At 34.2% G+C, this 22,630-nt stretch overlaps 2 protein-coding genes across 5 annotated transcripts; one reads left to right on the top strand and one right to left on the bottom strand.

Annotated features, from left to right (window-relative positions):
* Nucleotides 1–432: 432 nt before the first annotated feature.
* On the bottom strand, nucleotides 433–16,522 carry LOC123706333 (RNA-binding protein 39). 4 transcript variants are annotated; one of them, XM_045655538.1, is made up of 9 exons: nucleotides 16,403–16,522; nucleotides 15,626–15,680; nucleotides 14,502–14,578; nucleotides 13,865–14,426; nucleotides 13,509–13,775; nucleotides 12,940–13,155; nucleotides 1,602–1,625; nucleotides 1,044–1,165; nucleotides 433–813 (listed from the first exon to the last, which is right to left on the bottom strand). In XM_045655538.1, the coding sequence occupies exons 2-9, from the start codon at nucleotides 15,677–15,679 to the stop codon at nucleotides 525–527; spliced, it is 1,611 nt and encodes a 536-aa protein (XP_045511494.1). In that variant the 5' UTR covers nucleotide 15,680; nucleotides 16,403–16,522; the 3' UTR covers nucleotides 433–524. The 4 variants fall into 4 exon arrangements, with proteins under 4 accessions (XP_045511494.1, XP_045511495.1, XP_045511496.1 ...); XM_045655539.1 differs by lacking the exon at nucleotides 16,403–16,522 and adding an exon at nucleotides 16,094–16,275; XM_045655540.1 differs by lacking the exon at nucleotides 1,602–1,625.
* Nucleotides 16,523–17,726: 1,204 nt separating this feature from the next.
* On the top strand, nucleotides 17,727–22,329 carry LOC123706382 (protein CWC15 homolog). The gene is made up of 4 exons (XM_045655633.1): nucleotides 17,727–18,137; nucleotides 18,243–18,519; nucleotides 19,398–19,502; nucleotides 22,132–22,329. The coding sequence occupies exons 1-4, from the start codon at nucleotides 18,007–18,009 to the stop codon at nucleotides 22,267–22,269; spliced, it is 651 nt and encodes a 216-aa protein (XP_045511589.1). The 5' UTR covers nucleotides 17,727–18,006; the 3' UTR covers nucleotides 22,270–22,329.
* The last annotated feature ends 301 nt before the right edge of the window (nucleotides 22,330–22,630 follow it).

The raw sequence follows: 22,630 nt of genomic DNA, 5'->3' as shown, positions 1-22,630 counted from the left end.
GACGTTATTTTATTCACCCTGACAGCACCTCTTCATTTTACAGACTTTTAGTACATACTTGAAATGTTTTCTTTTTTTTTTTGGTACATCTAGAAATACTTTTTCTGAATATGGTATTAGGATATGTTTCTCATATCCCTTTGTAATCATAACATAAAATTGGAACATCTTTTTGATTATGATTTATTGTTGTACTAATATTTTTATTAACTGAGGCCAAATTTAATTATTGCTTCATTTGTCATAGTTATCCTATCGTAATTATAAACTTTTATTTGTGTAAAAATCGATCTAGATTTAATTTATTAGTCAGAAAATCGTTATCCCAGAGGTGACTTATCACGATTAACTATTGACCTTAAAAATAATGTAAAAAAATTGATAGCAGTATAAACTGTTATAGGTGTTGTAAAACCAGTAAAACAAAAATGATAAAATTAATATTTTATTCTAAATAATGAAGCCAACACACTATATTTATATTTAAATCGGGGCACATTAGATCGAGTAATCATTTTTGCGTTCTATCTCTGGCGCGTGGGCAGGAGCAGCGTGAGTGCCGTCATGGCGTCGGGGAACAAGGAATGATAATTGACGAGGGGCACGTAGGCCGCCGTGATCACGCGCCCCGCGAACCAGCGGCCGTGCAGCGAGTTCACTGACGCCACCGCCGTGGCTATCGTGGGGCACTTGCAGTACACGTTCCCTTGGGGTGAAGCTTTATCGACGTAGACGTGCAAAACGCCGCCGTGTTTGTTGCATTCGCCGATAACGTCATCGCGAATCTCAATGTCCCAGCTCGGATTCGTTTCTCTGTAACAGATAAGAGCGGTGATTATGAGAGGCAAATATTGACGTTATTACTCTTGTCACCTACTTAGTTTATCGGAGCGAGGCTTTATTTTATTTAATAAATAAAGACAAGCAAAAAAAAATTGTGTAAATGAATTTAAGAGATATTTTTATTGCACATTAAATAATAAAAGTTGAGAGATACTAAAACATAATATGAAACATAAGATAAAATATTTCGATAAACTTACGTGGCTGGGTCGAACATGTTATTTAGCATAAAGCATTGCGTTGCGATCGGTGGTGCAACTTGGGGTTGAGCCGTTAACGTTGATCCAGCTCCCATTAGAACCGATGCTGCCGCCGGAGGAATCTGAAAATATTTTTTACTCGAGTGTCTCAATCAATTGGATAATGTTTTTATTCAATTCATGAAATATTATATTGTTTCGTAACTGCCCTATATTTCTAAACTTAATACATAATACAAAACTGAAGAGTGTGTTTCACACGCATATCTAAGAAACTTCTGGACCGATTTCTAAAAATTATTTCAACATAGGATATGTACGTGATCCCTGAGTGCTTTGTACCACTAGCAAAGCTGAGGCAAACCACTAGTTATTAAAGTTTTCAGAAAAATCAATAACTAACTCTCTTTTATGTGTCTGAATATGAACTTACATACTTGAATATTTTTTAAATGAATATGAGTTCCCATTAATTCATCATAATTTTTAATGCATAAGCCCAGGGGGCATAGATCTTAGATGTAAATTCGATCAAAGCATGTCTGTTTCAATAATTACCTCATTATTTGGAGTCAGCCAAGACTGAAAAATACTATTAATAAGTACTGTGAAATAAGGTGTACAATAAATTCCTACTTTTATTACCAATGTAATTTTTTTAACCAATAAATTAATTTTGATAATGTTGGGTAAATAAGTGATTTATGGGAATAATACAGTATTTTGATCCTTCTCGGGTTAAATCACGCGGCACAGCTAGTCTACACAGTATGAAAAGTAAAAATTAAAAAATAGATTTTAATCTAACAAATACTTTAAATTAATTTGGAAATCCCAACATCAGAAAGTTGAATTATTTCTGAGTGAAAAAAGTGTCATTTTTATATTGGTCGCAATTCAAGCTGTGCGAGAAACTAGCTTCATAATTTTCTCTACAGAAAGGATCTAAAATACATTTGACAGTCGTATTCATAATAATGAATAATCATTTGTAGAGCAAAAGTTGATATATCTACAACAGATTTTTTTAAAAATGTTGTCGCTCCTCTGTCAATATCTTCTCAACTTGCATTATGGTAACTATACATAAAACAATTTGTCCTGACAAGCATTATTCTGCCTTACTCTTATCACTTAGGGATATGAAAAATAGATGTTAAAAAAATTCATAAGAATCGGTCAAGTTGTTTCGGAGGAGTTTGAGTACAAACCACCGCGACAGGAGTATTTTATATCTCTATTTAAAAAATGAATCCCTGTTTCCCTTGGTCACAGCATCACATAATTCTTACTTTGATGTGTTTGTTATTGTCAGGAGGAGATCTTATGTAAAAAAAAAAAATTCAAGAAATTTGCACCAAAAATTAAGAAAATGTGAAAACATAACGGCTATAAACTTTCGCGATGACAAGGCAACGTCTGTCGGGTCGGCTGCATATTTGATTCGATGTCCCCGAATTTCATTATTTTTTGCTGTTTAGTCGATAGCTGGTAGTGGATTTTCTTAACAAACTGCTTTTCTTTTCCAACTAAAATGCGTAGTTTTTGTGAAAATCGAAATTGAAAATGATATTTTTCAAGGTTATTTTTGTACTAAAAACGCAACTTTAAGTAAAATCTTAAGCCATTATAGTATCAAAATGTCTAAATATCCCACTCACACGCATTATTTTTAAATATATTCATGTACCTATTACTTTATTTACATATTACAATTTTTTTTGTTAAAATATTATTTTAACAATTTATTATAGCCAAAAATCGTTCCAATAATTTGTATTTACAACAATACAACAAGCCACAGATAAGTTAATATGACGCAGATCACAGATTAGCAATACAAATATACTAGCTTATCATAGAGTATAAATGATACATTTTAATGTTATTTTTATATCTCACTTTGCTTCAGTTTTTAAAAACGATTAACTTTTACTTTTTTTAGTATTCAAATAGGTAGCGAGGAGCGAAGCGACGAGCGTGTTAGGTTAACTCTTGAACTGCCGCACGAGCCGAGCGAGCGAAGCGAGCGTGCCGCGGCAGCGGCCGGCGAGTGCCAGAAGCGACCTTAGGGCGATTCCCACTCAAAAAAAAAAAACTACTTAGGTTTAAACAACTTGTTTGTATTTTATTTATGTATCGTAAAATTATTTTTATTATCAAATGCTTTCTAAGTTAAAATTATTTTTGACAAATTCATTTTAAAAATCAATTTCTAATTATGTTTAATATTTACAATCGTGAACGCGTCATATAACATTTATTATCTATGGCATGTCGTCAGTCGTAAATACGTGGTAAATACAAACTTAAATTTTTGGCTATATACCTTTTCAGGTAGTTAATATAATTTTAGAAATTGTTATATATATATATATATGTGAGAGAATTATAACAGAGTAGTTGTTATGTGGCTATACCTTCCTATTATAAAGTACTCTATGGTGTACAACATAATGGCGATATTGAATTGATATGAAATGCATGGAGTTACGGGCCATGCGATGGTTTATATTCCTTGAGTCAGTAGCTCGATGATATAGTCTCGGTACTACCATCGACCGCGCAAGGTGTGCGCACTGAGTCATTATTTAATATTATTTCACATATCTACCTAACTATAATTAATTATGGAGAGTTATTTAAATTCTCTGACAGCAGCGGTGGGATCGGCACTTATTACCCCCGATTCCAATAAGAGTAAGACTACGTTAAACGATGCAAATCTGCAAGTGAGTGAAACGAGTGATAGTGTTAGTGAAGTTCAAGAAGAAATAGATAGTGTTAATGAGGTTCGAGAAGAACCAGAGTTTCCACCAATAAATCGTGAGAATGTTAACACAACAACAACAACATCATGTGTTGTGTGTGGGTTGTAAAGCACCATGTCGTGCGCATCTCTGTTAAAAGAAATGGCAGATACACTTTCCTAAAACGAAACATTTTGTTTCCGGGTCTAACGCATAAGTAAGGTAGACCCACTACGAGGCCAGCCTTCATCTACCTGTGTGGACATTATTTTTAACGTGAAAAGAAGCTAAGAAGCGAGAGGAAATACCTTTTCGAGATATGGTATGGTAAAAAAGTGATCGAGTTTCAACATACATCGAGTGCTCCACTACAAAGTTGGCGCTAATCGACCGGCTGAGAACGGGCTGGAACTATGCGAATATAGTAAATTCGTGGTAGAAGGTATTGCAGATGACCAGGTATGATCTGATTTATTATGATACACGCCGATTGATTTTGTGGGTCTTGATAGACATTTTGGCATAAATCATTTAAAGCGTCGCATGTTGCAAATTGTTTGCTATAACTGTGTGTTCACATGTCATTACAAACGTGACTGTAAATCTCGCCCATGAAACAAAATCAGTTAGTTTAATCGATAAGAATAACAAAGGTCCGCTCAATATTTAAGAAACAACAACGCATTTATTGTCATAAATTTGGTCACATAGAAGAGGTTTGTTTTTCCAAAGCAACGGGCGGCACGCTCTTAAAGAAACAATACCCTTATTAATGTGTGTTTACAGCACGATACCCCGCTTACCTACAGTCACAGACGTTGCCGGCGTAAAGTTCAAGTGCCTTATTGACAGCAGGTCCGATTGTTTTTTTTTTTTTCCTTTGTAAAAGGATAGCCGATAGCATGACCGGGCCTCTAGAATTTGTATACACTCGCGTAACAAGAACTGGCACTGTATCAACCTATTCATTCGCCCGTACAACATTACCCATAACTGTTAATGATGTAAATATGAGCTTTGGTTATTGTAGACTCTCGAGTACTTCCTGGGATGGAGTAACAGGTCGAGATGTTTTTACTAGAGCCGGACGTAGTTTGATTATGGATAACAATGAGATCAAATTATTCGTGAATTTAAAATAAACAATATTTGTTATTGCGGACAATAATTTTGAATCTATAGACACGGATTTAAATGATTTTAATGATGTTCATCGTGTGAGATCCATTATTGAAAGTAAAGCACAAATTTTGTGAAATGGGAATAAGACTTGTGAATACAACCCTAGCACAATCTACAGTTCTTTCAACATTGATAAGGTTTTGTAATGCCCTTGTTGTTAGCCAAGGACTAGATAAATTGCGTGACTTCATAGCTACTTTTTTTAAATTCAACGATGTTCTCGAGTTTCAAAATCATAAGAGGTTACATTCTTTTGTTTAAAAATAATATTGAAAGTCTCGCTTGCGCAGAGTTTTCATTTAATTGGAATAAATGCAAGTTGCTGTTGCAACATTGAATAGGTATTCACCACAAGGTTTCATAACATCGAATGGTAGACTTGTCAGATAAAAAAAAGGCTCTTGCTGAAGCATTATTGTCAAAAGAACGTTTAAGTTCGCGAAATATTTTAAAATGATAAAAAAAAAAGATTTCTGCTTCTTTATTAACGATTTTCGGACAAATCTCGTTGTTGAAGTACAAACAGATTCCTGTTCAATAGATTAATAGTGGTTCAGTTTTCCTACAAGAAAGTAATGATCAACTTAAAAATCGAATATTATCAAAGAATCACTGACACAGAAAGTTGTTATCATAGTTATTAAATAGAGTTATAAGATTTAAGAAGACCTCAAGCATAATCTATTAAGCGTTAACATTTTAGAATATTAACAGACTGAAATAGTCTCAAAGCATCATGTCATAAGAAAAATATTTTCTCCTCGTGTTCATAGATGATCGGCTTACATTCAAGCTTTTGATTTCGAAGTCGGTACCTACGCAAGGGTCCAAGAATACCGCGTGTAGATTTTATTAGTAGAAACTAGTTGTCTTAACATAATGTTCAATTTGGGAAAAAATAGTAAAGATTCGCGACGACTACAAGCCGAACAACTTAGATCCGAACATAAGTAAAGTAATTGAAGCCGATAAAATGATATTATTGATTTAAATTTAAGGTGTCACATATGATTAAAAAAAATGCTTGCTGTATAAACATTTTCTTTTGTTTGGTGCAAACGAAGTGTTATCATTCATTTATTGATACAATCATTTCATGATTACTTATTTGAAACATTTTAGTTAGGAAAAACCTGCAAAAACTTAGTGTACTTAGTTTGTTAGAACGTACATTGAACATTTTTAGATTGCAAAGTTAATTAAAGGCCCTCTAGAGCTATACAGTTGACTTGACATCCGATAGAAAATGTATCAGAACCACTTCATACATAACCATAAATACGAATGGCACTTACTTATAATTGTTGACGCATTTACTGGTTAATATTGTCACCTAGCTCCTGTTAAAAATGTGTCTTCAAAAAAAAAAAAAAAAAAGAGCATGTTAAGCGCTTTGTTTTTGTTGTGCGCTGAAAGGAATAGTAGCCGATCAAGCTACGTCATTCGCAGGTAGCGAACTCATAGACTTGAGTTGGCAGTGTTCTTTTGAGTTTCATAAAATTACAAGCGGGATGAATTATTGCGCTAACGGGTTATTTTAAAAGGTTTATGTCTGTTCTTAAGTTCATTGTTTCATTATCGCTGAAAATCATGAACGTAGATAATGGTATTCTACAGTTATTGGCAAAATTCAACTTACTTTGAATTGTATTGTATGAAAGAAACGCACAGCACAGGCGACAGCCCATTGCAATTGTCTATAGGCTGCAAGTCCTCCGCGTAGTCATGAACGTAGATATTGGTATTCTACAATTGGCGAAATTCAACTTACTTTGAATTGTATTTTATCAAAAAGTTTAACACAGGCGACAGCCCAATGCAATTGTCTATAGGCTGCAAGACCACTACGCTATAATGATTTAGTACGAGTGTCAACAGTTTAAAAGTTAACCTGTTTGAAAATTAGAAATAACGCAAAAGTCAGGATGGACGAGCATTTGAACGTCTATAAGACTCGTATTGAAAAAAAAAAAAAAAAGCATTCTGTTTAATGTTGATATTGTGTTAGTAAGAAAGAAAAGCCGATTGTAACATCAATATTATTTTACTTGTTTTGGCGGTCATTTATGATTATTGAATTGTCTCAAGGTAGACTATGAAAATGTGATATCGTCGATAGTGGTAAATGATATGAAAGTCGGTGTGACTTTAGAACCTTAGACTTTAGGTTCAGTCCTCGTAAATTAATTATTAGCTGTTAATCTGCCCCGTAAAGTGTTCTTATTATACCTAGTATACATCAAGGTATAAGTGCAAGGTGGTTTTGTGTATTCCTGTAAATACACTAGATATGACACTGGACGACGATTTGATGGCGTGTCATACGATGTAAATTACTAAGTTAGGAGAAAAGTTCTCCAGTCCATACAAAATAATCTCAACTTTGCGATAACGAGAGGTATCGAATCGAGCCTCAAACTGGAGGTCATGCTCAGTACATATTTGTGTCAAGAACTTACAAATTCATCTAAGCAGTTGGAAAGTGAGCCAATGAATAAAAATGTATTCCACAAATGTTACTCCTTACTTCCAGTAATTTGCAAGTTGCCTGGCAGAGATTGCTGTGTAGCAATAAGGCCGCATATTGTGCAAAATATTTTTACCTTATAAGTTTGTACTAGATTTTCTTACATTGTTTTGTACAATAAAGTATTGTAAAAAAAATAAATACTCCGTATATTTTTATTTTTGTTTTATTTTATTATTTTTACCTATTCATTTCCTCGGTTGTTACATAATTCCGTATAGTTAATCTAAGTATTACACAAAAGTTTCATAACACACATGCACACCACACTTTAATAGCTCAATAATAGCTCTGTGTTTGACATAGCAAGGCGTGTATGTCATATTGTACATTGGAAGCTCCGCGCTTCGTGTAGTTGTGGGTAGCGCTTGCGCTCCTTGTGATCACAGTACATGGCAGGCTCCGCGCTGCATGTAGTTCCAGATGTTGTGGGTAGCATTGCGCTCCTTGTGATCACAGTACATTGGAAGCTTCGCGCTTCGTGTAGTTCCAGTTGTTGTGGGTAGCTTTAAGCTCCTTGTAGTCACAGTACATGACAGGCTCCGCGCTGTATGTAGTTCCAGATTTTGTGCGAAGCATTGCGCTTCATGTGACTACAGTACATGTCAGGCTCCGCGCTGCATGTAGTTCCAGTATTTGTTCAGAGCTCTACATTTACAATATATAATACACACACACACACCAGTACATGGCAAGCTCCGCGCTGCATGTAGTTCCAGATGTTATGGGTAGCATTGCGCTCCTTGTGATCACAGTACATGGCAGGCTCCGCGCTGCATGTAGTTCCAGATGTTGTGGGTAGCATTGCGCTCCTTGTGATCACAGTACATGGCAGGCTCCGCGCTGCATGTAGTTCCAGATGTTGTGGGTAGCATTGCGCTCCTTGTGATCACAGTACATTGGAAGCTTCGCGCTTCGTGTAGTTCCAGTTGTTGTGGGTAGCTTTAAGCTCCTTGTAGTCACAGTACATGACAGGCTCCGCGCTGTATGTAGTTCCAGATTTTGTGCGAAGCATTGCGCTTCATGTGACTACAGTACATGTCAGGCTCCGCGCTGCATGTAGTTCCAGTATTTGTTCAGAGCTCTACACTTACAATATAATACACACACACACAATACATTCAAAGCTTCGTCTTTAGGCGACAGTAGCCGTTGTTGATATCACCGATGATGACGATGATGAGTAATAATTTGTGAGTCGGTGTGAAAAGTTACAAACCGTGAAGGGAAAAGAGTTTGAATACAGCAAATGAAATAGCAACGCAGTAAGTAATCTGCGCAAAATTACTAGTCGAATGTTCGCGCGAGAACGCGCTCGTTGTCAGAATGGCCGTGTGAGAGAATTATAACAGAGTAGTTGTTATGTGGCTATACCTTCCTATTATAAAGTACTCTATGGTGTACAACATAATGGCGATATTGAATTGATATGAAATGCATGGAGTTACGGGCCATGCGATGGTTTATATTCCTTGAGTCAGTAGCTCGATGATATAGTCTCGGTACTACCATCGACCGCGCAAGGTGTGCGCACTGAGTCATTATTTAATATTATTTCACATATCTACCTAACTATAATTAATTATGGAGAGTTATTTAAATTCTCTGACATATATATATATATATATATATATATAAATACCAACTTGGGCACTAAGTTGATCCAGCCCGACTGCCGTGCATTCCTGACTCCACCTTTTCCCCCTTATTACTCGACTCCGGTTGCATAGATCTTGCCCGGAGTGGCAACGGCGCAAAGTTTTGGGCGACGTTGCCAAACGTATTCATGGAGAAGTCGATATACTCAACATTTTTATTGCTAAGATCTCGAACTGAATTAACTCCGTAACGGCCGAATTTCAGAAACCCATAAACACTTGTTGGCTCCGTTTTATATACCAAATCCAAAGTCGTATGTTGATCAGATCCATTTATATTATCAAAATTACAGCTTTATTTGATCCGACATAACGAAACTGTATATTAAGTAACGTAGATTAATTTTTCGTAAACAGTACAGTATTTGTTGGCTCCGTACACAAACATATTATAGTTAGGTATAATGTTCCATACATTGCTAAATCCGCCTAGACTAGACGAACTCGACTCCGTAACGGTTCAAATTTTGAAATGCTCAAACACTTCTTGACTCCGTTTTATATACCAAATCATAAGTCGTATGTTGATCTGTTCCATTTATATGCACTTGCATGACATTGACATGGAGATATGAAATTAGGGCTAGCAAAAATCTCCTGAGTTTTATGGAAGTTGAAGAAGTCGACCGTAATTCAATTGAAACTTATAGAAAACGTTGTGAAACTAAAAATACGGAATCCTAAAAAGATAGATATTTGGACGAACCTTTCGTCATACAGTGACGGTGATAATTCTCAAGTAGTATGCATCCTACAAATAACAACCTACCTCTTGAATCATCAGTAAATATCAAGATAATTATCATAATATTTATTGACGTGTAGCGTTCGCCTTTGCCCTGATTCTGATATCAATCTGATAAAATAATTAAAATGTTAGATTTAGGTCAAACAAATGACGACTCATATTCCTGCACAAATTATCCATTGCGGAGTAAATATGAGAGTACGCAGATCGCCAACACGTTTAACCAGCAGTGGTGCAGTGGGTACTACCGGTGGATCGCATCCGTATCTATCGAAGCTAAGTTCGTTTTCTACGAGTTCTACGCCAACTGATACTCAAATTACTTACAGAAAACGGAAACAACCGCTAGAACAAGATTGCAGATTTAGTGATGATATGAAGGATATTCGGTCGGAGTTGAGCCGTATTAGTACATTACTTGAAAAATATGTATGCTCAAATGAACAAAATAGTAAACAAAATTCATGAAAACATTTCTGAGGTAAAAACACAAATTACCGAAATTAAATCGTCCAACGAACAATCTTTGAATTTAATTCGCCAAAATACGAATCAAATCAATGAAATTAAGTCATCACCATGTATGATAATTACTGAACAAAACATATTGAACAGTACTATTTCTCAATTAGAATCCCAGATAAACCAGGGTGAGAGTAAAATAAAATTACTGAAATTAAATCTTCAATCAATAAATCAGTCAGCCATGAGCCAACACATCGGGTTTTACGTCTAAAAATCAACTTCATATAAATTAAAACTTAATCAACGCACAACGCCGGCAACGCACTAATAATGTCCCCGACATTGCTGGTGCCTATGGGCGACGCAGTGCACTTAACATCAGGTGACGCGTCTGCTCTGTTGCCTCCTCTTGTATAATAAAGAAAAAAAAAATCAAGGGACTACGGGACAGAAAGAGCCGCGAAAAAAATGTAATTTTTGCTGGTTTTCCAGAATTGACATCTTATAACTCAGAGGAGAGGAAATCTAAAGACAACTACGAAATTTTAAAAATTACCTCACTAATAAGTTCAGACCTACCGAAGCCAGTAAAAATATATAATTATAAATAAGCTTAAAAACTTACTTCAAACTGTAGTACAGGTCTTGATGGTATTACTACAATAGCAATTAAATGCATCAAAGAAAAATTAAATCATACCTAAAGCGACTGTTTTAACCAAGTCATAATTTAAAGACGTTTTCCGGACTCGTTAAAAATAGCGAAGGTAACTCCTATCTATAAGAGTGGCTCAAAATTTGAACCTGGTAACTATAGGCCAATTTCGGTTTTGCCAGTATTGTCAAAAATATTGGAGAAGATTTTACACACGAGATTAGAAAAATATTTAGACTCATTTAATTTTATTTCAGTGCGTCAATACGGATTTAAGCCAAAAAGTAACACTCTGTCAGCGACTATGGACCTAACTATTAAAATAAAACAGAACATTGACGCAAACAATATAGTTTTGGGAGTGTTTATTGACCTACAAAAGGCCGTCGATACCGTTTCTCACGAACTTTTAATAAAGAAATTAACATTAATGGTAAAGCACTTGATATGCTGAAATCATATTTAAAAAATCGAAATATTTCACAAATAGTTAAAATAGATAACCACGATAGCATTCCCTTACCAATTACATGTGGCATACATGGTTCGATTCTAGGCCCATTGCTTTTTTTAATTTATATTAATAATTTACAAGATTTAAAGCTAAATGGTCACCTAACACTTTAAGCGGATGACGGATGACAGATTAAATAAATGGTTTCAATGCAATCTCCTAAAAATAAATATATCTAAATTCAAAGCTCATAACAAAATTATTCCACCATACGCTCCATTTAAAATTAACGGTGTTGTATTAGAACATAAAACCCACGAGAAATAACCTAGATTTGCGAATCGGCAGCTCCCTGAAATGGAATTATCACATCGACCATCTAAAAAAGAAATTATCAGCACTTCTTAGATCTCTGCGTAATACATATTACTTCTTGCATACCTCATAAATTACGCCACACCATCTACAACACGTTAGTAAAGCCGCACCTAATGTATTTAATAGAAGTCTGGGGGAGTGCTTACAAAAATAAATTAGCGCCACTCCAAATTTTACAAAATAAAATCATTAAAACTATCTTTTACTATCCTTTTTTAACTTCTACAAATAAAATCTACGACGACACTAAAATAATGAATTTAAAACAATTATACTTTTATAATACGTGTATGTTCATCCGCAAAGCGCTACATAAAAACATAAATACAAATATTATAATCTCAACATCAAATCGCCACTATCCTAATAGACGAGCTAGCTATCTTGCCCTCCCGAAGATCCGAACAAATAATGGAAGGCGAACGGCAACATACGTTTCTATAACGGAAATAAATGTCTTTAAACCTTCAAATGGCTAAGGCCGCAAGCGACCAATGGCTGAGCTCGGTGGGCTCTGATTGGCTCATTTGAATCGGATCAACAAGAGCTTAAACGCAAAAAAGGTGGATTTGTATAAAAAGCACGTAATTATTATTATTACTGATGGTTACACTTGTGGCTCCGTTCGGATCCACATACGGACGGTGGTGTGGCAATGGATCCACAAATACCAACCGGATCAACAAGTGAAAACGGATCAAATAATTACTAACTATATGGCACGTTTGATCAACATAGTGCCCATGGAGATATCTATATATATATATATATATATATATATATATATATATATATATATATATATATATAAATTAATAATCCGGAAATCTATTTAAAAATATTGCCAATATACATATACAATGGTATAAAAGTGTCGTTTTTAATACAAAAATAACCTTAAAAAAATTATTTTCATTTTCGATTTTCACAAAAACTACGCATTTTAGTTGGAAAAGAAAAGCAGTTTGTTATGAAAAGTCACTACCCTCTACCTATTTTACAACTCTAAACAATAAAATTCGGGGACATTGTTTCAAATATTTAACCGTCGGGTCACCTAGCACTATATAAATATGTACCTGCAAGCCGGTGCCCTCAGCGAGCTTGAACATGAGCTGTAGGCGGCCGGTGGCGCCGAGGTCGACGCCCGCGCGGTCCAGCTCGTCCGCGTCGAAGCGCGTGTTGGAGCCGCCGTCCGCGCGCTCCGTCACGTTGCCCACCTTCATCGGCCGCCCCGCCAGCTCGAACCCGTTCAGCTGCTCCATCGCCTTCTTCGCGTCCGTCGCGTGGTGGAACTGCAAAGTTTACATTTTTTGTTATAACCCGCCGTCAAAAAGGAACTGGAAGTCAGCGGGAATTAGTTACGAGTAAGCGCAGAAAGTAAATAACATTGAAGAAGACTGGAAGTCGTATAGCGATAATGAATAAGAGATTAAAGCTATAGTGCAGTAATCTGGTTTTCAAAATGAGTGATTTTATCGATTTTTGTATCTTTTTCGCTACATCGGAAAAATTCCGACCACAATATGTACCTTTCGAGTCTAATACTAAACAAGGGAGTACTTAAAATGTATAGTCAATCATTTTGACAAATTCTAGTACGGTATTAAGGAAAAACAATTTGAATCAAATGACTAATAATACTTACTGTAAGGAATCCATATCCTTTACTTTTTCCGGTATCTGGATCGGTCATAAGTTGTATGTGATCAATTTTTCCAAATGGTTCAAATATCCCCCGTAACATATCTTCAGTTATATTAAAATGTAATGAACCCACATATAATCTTGTAGGTCCATTGCATGTCTTTGGTGCTAAATTGGGCAGTGTATTTCCAACTCTATTCTTTTCTGCTTGTGTGTGTTGTACAATAATGGGAACACCTAGTAATTTTTGTCCTGTCAATCCTAATGCCTAAAAAAATAAAATTGATGTTAATGGAATTAAAAAATTGTTCAAGCATGAACTATTATTTATCAAATATTTTATATCAAATTACTTACCAGTGGTACTGATTCAGCATCTTTAAATTCTATGTATGCAATTCCTTTAAATCGTCTTGTTTTATTGCATGTTATTAATCTAACATCTCTAACTTTTCCCACAGATGAGAAAAACTCTTCTAAATCTTTAGCCCTAATACGTTGTGATAATTGCATACAAAATACAGTTCGCAAATCGCGTTCTTCAGGCGGCAAATCTTCGAGTTTCGGTTCTATTCCTCTTGATTTGGAACGATATTCAGTTCTGGGTTCCTTATCCCGACTTTTCTCCCTCTTATCAGGGTGTGCACTTCTTTCTCTATCGCGACTCCTTTCCCTTTCCTTGCTACGCCTTTTTTCTTTATCCCTTTCACGTCCTCTATCTCTATCGCGTTCCTTATCTCTGTCGCGTTCCCTCTCTCGATCCTTTTCCCTGTGCCCACCACGTTCCTTATCCCGATCTCGGTCCCGGTCCCGCTCCCTACGATCCTTATCTCGATCTCTGTCCCTTTTGTCATCCTTGTCCTTAGACCGTCGAACATCCCTATCGCGTGATTTTCTCTTTTCTCTTGATCTGCTGCGTCTATAGAAAAAATATAATAGCATATATTTTTATAACAAAAGCATATAATTTTTTTAATTCTCAAATGCAACCCACCTTCTACTGCTTTCCTTTTCTCTGTCTCTGTGCTTATCGTTATGCTTGTCCGACCGATGCTTCGAAGACGTGTTATCCTGTCACACAAAGCACAAGGTAGAAGCAGCGCCACAGCAACACACGCCGAGTGAATAAATAAGATATGCATTAGTTAAAGAGAATTGATTATTTGACACAATTTGTGACATTCCATTGATACAACGAATTTCGATACAGTACCAAGGAAATGCACAAGTTATTGGTTTTCGCAAATTCCTATACTACAGCAGTCTGTTTCAGGACCATTTTGTCCAATGCTGGTGGTTGAGCTTTCTCCAGTTCTACACTTACCGTTGCGATAACCACTGACTAAAGTTGTACACAGCGCTAACATCACACACGGATACTTCTGCAAAAGATTTATGACCCATAAACTCATGGTCTTGTTGAAAATGTTTCTAAATATGTAAACTTTAAAATATTTTTAAAAAACAAATTGACACCATTTATTAACAGGATGCGTAAAAGAAAAATAATTAAGTATAGTAGTGGATACCTCATAGCGTTCAGGTCGGTGAAGTATGCTCGACAATTACCACAAAGTTCTATAAATACAAGAAATGATTCTCAAATGTAATTTTGTTCCATGTCTTGTTGTACTGTCCAAAGATGTGCTTATAAATCAGAATTCAAAAACGAATATTACATGTATTTTTAACTTTAATTAATTTAATAGAAAAATGTTAACACATCTTTAAACAGTATTCTCATATATGAGGACCACATTAACATCTTCATTATATACAAATACAATTTCAGTTCTTGGAGGGAGTATTTGATTTTTTTTCTATTGTAACAATACAATATTATGAATGATAAAGTGAATATAAATATATTTACTCTATAATTAAATTATAAGCGATATTCTCTATTAATTTAGTTTGTACTATAAAATTATGTATTTTTCTACAATGCAAAGCATTCAAATGGTTTTCTAAGATTTTAACCATAGGAGCGTTAGGCATTTAAAGCCATAAGATTATAGAATTATATGACTTGATTTATAAAAAAATTATAGTCAGTGAGCATGATTTTAACTATATCACAATAACAAATGAAAAACAATATAATATACTATAACTTACCGATTTTATGTAAGGGGCTTCAAGCAAAGCTTCAACATCTAAATCTTCTGCCATTCTGAACAAAGTAAAAAGTCAAGTTATAAAGCTATTGGCATAAAATATTTTTTCGAATTCTAAAAAAGATAAAATTATTAGTAAGTAGCTACCTATATGTATTAATTTTCCCATACAAACAACAGAATGCTAAACCAAAAGAAAATTTAGCAGACAATTTTACATAGATATCTGTCTGTATATAAAAATGAATTGGAAGCCTCAGGCGTAAACCCAGTAATTTGTAATGCACTAAATACGGGTACCACTTCAAAAAATTTGTAAGTGACCTAGCTTGTATGTCTTAGGTTATAACAACAACTTATCATACAGCTAGGGATACAGCATACTTATTATATTAAGTACGCCATAAATACTCTTATATTGTACTGTTTAAACGCGATGGGTATATAAGCGTGACCAAAATCAACCTACCTATTACTCAAGTATTTATGACTTAAATGGGCGCTTCAATTATGACATTATTAAACTTTTATATCAGACTAGGTATAAAGGTTATAACAAAAATATTGGTGAATAACATGAAGAAAAATAAATAACACGAGAGTAGGTACTCCGCAGACAATTAATACCTATAGAAGTACATAACAGCGATAGCATGCATTTCTCAAATACTGTAACAAAATGGCGAACACTAGATTTTTCTGTCGTTACAAGCATAGTTACTATACTCTTTGGTTACAAGTGGGATATGTAGATATGTTGACTTACAAAAATATTTACCTTTTAACGGGAGTTTGCAAATAACAATGAACAATGATGATATTTTTAGCTTGTAAGCGTTGAACCTTTTTTTCACCACTATAATATTTTGTAAGCTTCAGCTACCTTCTTGATGTCACTCGTAGACAGAGAAACTATGTCACTTGAATCTTGATAGTTGATGTTACCACAGAGCAAGTAATATGATGTCACTCTTTCTGTTTCCGGAATCGTAAAATCGAAATGTGAATTTGGATTTATTATGGTCAGTGTTGCCAATCGGTAGCTTACATGGATCAAGGTCATTTTCGACCCAAAATTCCATTGATGGGTATTATCGTATTTTTTATCGTTAGGTCCGTATAGGTCCATCATTGAATTTGTTAAATTATTTATTTTATTAAAATTATAAAATTATTTATTGCGCACATCATACATAAACAGCGCGAAATTTAAATTGGTATCGTTTCATTTATTAAATACTAGCGGTCCGCCCCGTCTTCGCCCGTGGTACATATTCACATTTCTCTACATAAGAACCATCCTCGAACTTCAAGGAATATTATAAAAAAAGAATTAACGAAATCGGTTAAGCCGTTCTCAAGTTATGCGCTTACCAACACATTTTGGGATTCATTTTTATATTATACTAGCGGTCCGCCCCGGCTTCGCCCGTGGTACATATTAACGTTTTCTCTACATAAGAACCATCCTCGTACTTCAAGGAATATAATAAAAAAAGAATTATCGAAATCGGTTCAGCCGTTCTCGAGTTATGGAATTACAACGAAAAGTGGCATTGATTTTTATATATTAGAAGAAGAAGAAATCAATTGTTCTGAGAGTGCTTTTTTTATAAAAAAAACTAAAGGGGACCTTATGAAAAAATTGTGGGACCTTAAAGGACCTAACGGAGACCTATCGATTAAGGTCATTTTTGACCCAAAATTCTATGGATGGGGTGCTAAAGTGTATTTTTTTATACCTAAAATTAAAAAAAAAAAATATTTAAAAAATAACTAAAGGGGACCTACCAAAAAATTTGTAGGACCTTAAAGGACCTAACGCAGACCTATCGATCAAGGTCATTTTCGACCCAAAATTCCATTGATGGGGTGCTAAGTAGTAAGTTTGCATTGGTGAAAATTATTCTTATGATAAAAAAATTTTAAATTCTGAAAAGAAAAGCTCCTTGAATATGCATAACATTAATTCAGATTAATTTATACACCTATAAAATAATTATTATTCAATTTTTCATTTAAATATTCAGATTTTTCACAATTTTTCAGAATCGTTAAATTATCTTTGTGCACAAGTCTGTTTTATTTAGTCTATGGATCTATTATAGAAACTTCAAAATAAAAGGTGCTTGAGTGCTTCAAAGTATCCTGTAGGTATCCATATTCCATGTTTTCATTTTTCAATACGACCTCAAAAAACAGAAACATTTTCAAAAGTGGACTATCTACAGCTATTCCTGTTTGATACAATCGTAATTTAGTGTAGTATCTACGGTAAAATCCTCGTATTTATGTTCATTGTCTACCCTATTTTGTATATTTTGTCCGTACATAAACAGTTGAGTAATTTAAGTCTGCACCAACTACCAACACGAATTAACAATGACTACGGCCGCAAGGCCAACGTTTGATCCTGCTAGAGGTGGCCAAGGCCGCGGTGAGAAAGATTTAAGCGCTATATCACGACAGTACTCTAGTCGAGATTTACCAGGACATACGAAACTTAAGTACAGGTAAGGAGTGTTTTTAACTTGTGACGATTATGATTTACTAGTATAAGACGTATACGACGATAAGACGTATGTTTTATTAACAATTAACTAATTTTTATATTATAGAGAGCAGGGACAAAGCACAACAGATGAACTTCGTTCAAGAGATTTCCGTAAAGAATTAGATGAGAGAGAAAAGGAGGTTAAGGCTCCAGCTAGACGCCAAAATGAACCTCCCGCAAAGAAGACAAAAGCAGATCAGGTTCCTGCTGCAAGTTTAGATGCTGATGACCCTCTAGAAGGAGACTCATCTGATTCAGATGACTCGGACGATGACACTGCAGCCTTATTGGCTGAATTGAACAAAATAAAGAAAGAGCGAGCTATTGAGCAAGCTAAGAAGGTAGTTCATTGCTGTTTATAAAATGTAATTTCTAATTTATCATGATTTTCACGAAGAACTAAAACTTGATTTATATATTGCACATTGAAAATAATGTTACATTTGGATGTACAAGGTCTGTGGTACCACACAACTTGAACTCACAGCAACAACATAGGATTATAAGGCAAGAAATCACTTCATTTCTGACTTAGTAGCTGGTTCAATACTTAATTTTGAAAATATATCTTTTTTACCTTTTGAAAGCTGTTGAGAGAGTTGTTTAGGACTAATGAAAGATGGCACCATGTATACTAAATCTTAAAAATTTGTTAAATGAAGTGTGATTTTAGTAAGTAGGTATATAAGGAAAGTGCATCTGATCCATTTCTCACAAGGGACAATGTGTACAAGTGCAAAAAAAAAATTGCTATTGTTAGAATTAACTTAATTATTTTGACGATTTATTTCTCAAAGTTTTTTTTTAATTTTTGGTAGAACTTGCACTATATAAAAGAAAGCACTTGACTATGGCACCTCAAAACCCAAATCTGTATATTGAATATACACATATAAAAAAAATTAAATTATTGAAATTCTTAAAACACATTTCCATTTTATGGGTACTACATTTTAATAGCACCAATCACCATAATATGCAATGAAATGCAAGAAGATATTGTAATTATATGAAAGGAAAGACAAGAGAATTGTTTTATATTGAATAAGCATTAAAATTTAAATTGTAGCTATATTGGTGAGCATTTTGGTAACAAAAATTTACTTATATATATGAAAATATATGATCATGTTTGGATTCTTAAACTAATTATGATTTTTTTTTATCAATACTTTAACCTAATTTAACCTGTTAATAAACATTCAATCATTTATTTTAGGACGCTGAAAAGAAACAAGAAGAAGAGAGAATCAGAATGGAAAATATTTTATCAGGAAATCCATTGTTAAATTATTCTGCGGCAGGTCAAAAAAATGATCTGAAGGTGAGCCCTGAATATGTTTTGACAATAAATTAAAAATTAATGATATTAAATGTTTTTTTAATTCTCTGACTGTATGTACATGTTAAGTATATACAGTGGTGGACGTTTAATTAGAAACACGTAACACAATGAAGTAGTCATCAAATTCATTTGACATTTGTGTATGATAACGTATAAGAGATTAAGCACTATTTCATATGTAATAGAACACCCGTTTATCTAGCTTTATAAGAAATTGCTTAATTTTAATCAAACGTTAGCTTAAATTAATAAAATTAAACAACTTTAAGTGAAGTCTAATTTCCGAGTATATTCAGTCTGGACAACAAATTAGAAACAGCATGCTTCGAGTGTTCCAAAGTCAAAACCTGTTGCAATGCCGCCAATATTTTTTTTCTTATACAAATATTTGCACCGTTTTTTAAACATTCTATTTAAAATTTTCTGAAAATTAATTATATTGCAATAAAAATGAGTAAAAGTAAGATTTGTGACCCATCAACAAGAAAAATACTCTTAAGTTTACATTTTGACAAAAGCTGGAGTTACAGGAAAATTGCAAATCATTTAGAGTGTTCAATAAAAAGATATTCAATGTTATAGTCTATGTCAAAAAGCATGGTACTTCTGATCAAGTGCCTAGAAAAGCTCGACCATGAAAAATCACTGCTCACGAGGATAGGCAAATGATTCTTTTGGCAAAGATGGATCTATTTAAAAGCTCAAATTCTGTTATAAAATTATTTTTTTCCGAAGATGAACCACGCCATGTGTCGATGAGATCGATTTGCAGGTGGTAAGTCGAGGTAAAATTGTTTGTGAGACCCCAGGAAAGTACAGCTTCTTATTAGGCAGTACAGGGAACGACGATTTGCATTTACTAAGAAATATTGCTTGTGGACAGTCCGCCAGTGAAAAAGTTTTATTTTGGGAGGAAACAAATTAATTTAATCAATTCTGATGGCAAAGGATTCGCGCGTCGTCCAGTTAACCATACCTTAGATAATAAATCAACAGCTAAGCATGGCGGAGGAAACATTATAGTATGGGGTTATTTTTATAACAATATAATCTTTATAGACAACAACGGCTTTACAACGTCGTGGCTTAGATTGTATGAGATTGTCACACGTTTGCAAAAACATATTTCCTAATAGAATTGGAACCCTTAAATGGATCCATCTTTGCAAGAAGAATAATTTGCCTATCCTCGCGAGCAGTAGTTTTTCATGGTCGAGCTTTTCTAGGCACTTAATCAGAAGTACGGGTACCATGCTCTTTGAAATAAACTATAGCATTGAATATCTTTTTATCAAACACTCTAAATGATTTGCAATTTTCGTGTAACTCCAGTTTTTGTCAAAATGTAAACATAAAATTATTTTTCTTGTTGATGGGTCACAAATCTTACTTTTATCCATTTTTGCTGCAAAGTTAATTAATTTTCAGAAACTTTTAGATAGAATGGTTAAAAATGGCACAAATATTTGTAGAAGAAAAAAATATTAACGACATTTTAATAGGTTTTGACTTTAGAACACTCGAAACATGCTGTTTCTAATTTGTTGTCCAGACTGAAAATACTCGGAAATCAGACTGCACTTAAAGTTGTTTCATTTTATTAATTTAAGCTAACGTTTGATAAAAATTAAGCAATTAAGCAATTTCTTATAAAACTAGATAAACGGGTGTTCTATTACATATGAAATAGTGCTTAATCTCTAATACGTTAATACACAAATCTATACATATAATAAATCTGTAGAAGGGTCAATTCTGTACACTGAAAATATTGAAAAAATAAATACCAGGGGGGAATACTGGATCGATACCAAACCCAAATATGTGATTAAAAAATTTTTTGTCTGTCTGTCTGTCTGTCTGTCTGTCTGTATGTGAAGGCATCACGTGAAAACTAACGGTTCGATTTCGATGAAACTTGGTATAATTATACCTTATTATCCTGGGCGTAAAATAGGATACTTTTTATCCTGGAAAAATACGTAGAAAAAAAATTAATCTCAATTTTTCAGTTATCCATAGACGTTGTTCTGTAGTAGGTACCGCGAACACACGTTGCGTATTATTATAGACCTAGCCGTATTTGGGTCCAATAGATATTTATAAGATGTCATTGTCCGAGTTACTCAAAATGGAGAAATAAACTATCCACGCAAAGACCGACATCCGCGCGGACGGAGTCGCGGGCGGAAGCTAGTGTTAAATAAACTTGATGACTACTTCATTGTGTTACTGTTTCTAATTAAACGTCCACCACTGTATGTTAAAATATATGGTTAATACTTTTCTTATACATACATATAAATATATTAATAACTATTATCCGAGTTACTCAAAATGGAGAAATAAACTATCCACGCAAAGACCGACATCCGCGCGGACGGAGTCGCGGGCGGAAGCTAGTGTTAAATAAACTTGATGACTACTTCATTGTGTTACTGTTTCTAATTAAACGTCCACCACTGTATGTTAAAATATATGGTTAATACTTTTCTTATACATACATATAAATATATTAATAACTATTAATAACTATTATCACTCAATTCATAGATATTTGTCTTCATTAATAATTTTGTATGATACTATTGTAAATTATTTGTTTCAGGTAAAACGGCGTTGGGATGACGATGTGGTATTCAAAAACTGTGCTCGATCCGAACCTGACAAGAAGGGTAACACCTTTATAAATGATTCCCTCAGATCAGAGTTTCATAAAAAGTTTATGGAAAAATATGTTAAGTAATTTGAATAGTGTATCTAAATTAATGTAAAAGGCTAATAAAGATTTGTTTTGTATCCACAATATTAACGTTTTATTTGATACTAATTGTCATTCTCGACATTTAGAAATGATCATCCATTTTGTTATTGCTTAAATTTCGCAGTGACAAACAATTTTAAAAAGGAGAAAAAAATCGATCACGAGGCGGGAATCGAACCGCGTCTTTTTGCCAAACCGTAGTGTATTCTCTCGGCCTACCGCCTGCTGCTGAGCAATCGAGTTTTTTCTACTCTTTCGGATTTATCCTAAAATTCAACAAAGTCTGCGTTCCATCGATACAATATTGTGTTATTTGAAATAATGTTTCATTCAGAAATTAAAT

Source organism: Colias croceus, chromosome 3 (genome assembly GCF_905220415.1).
Source record: "Colias croceus chromosome 3, ilColCroc2.1".
In the NCBI taxonomy this organism is placed as follows: Eukaryota; Metazoa; Arthropoda; class Insecta; order Lepidoptera; family Pieridae; genus Colias; species Colias croceus.
Note: the sequence above shows the minus strand (reverse complement) of the source record. Positions and strands in the feature narration are given on the sequence as shown.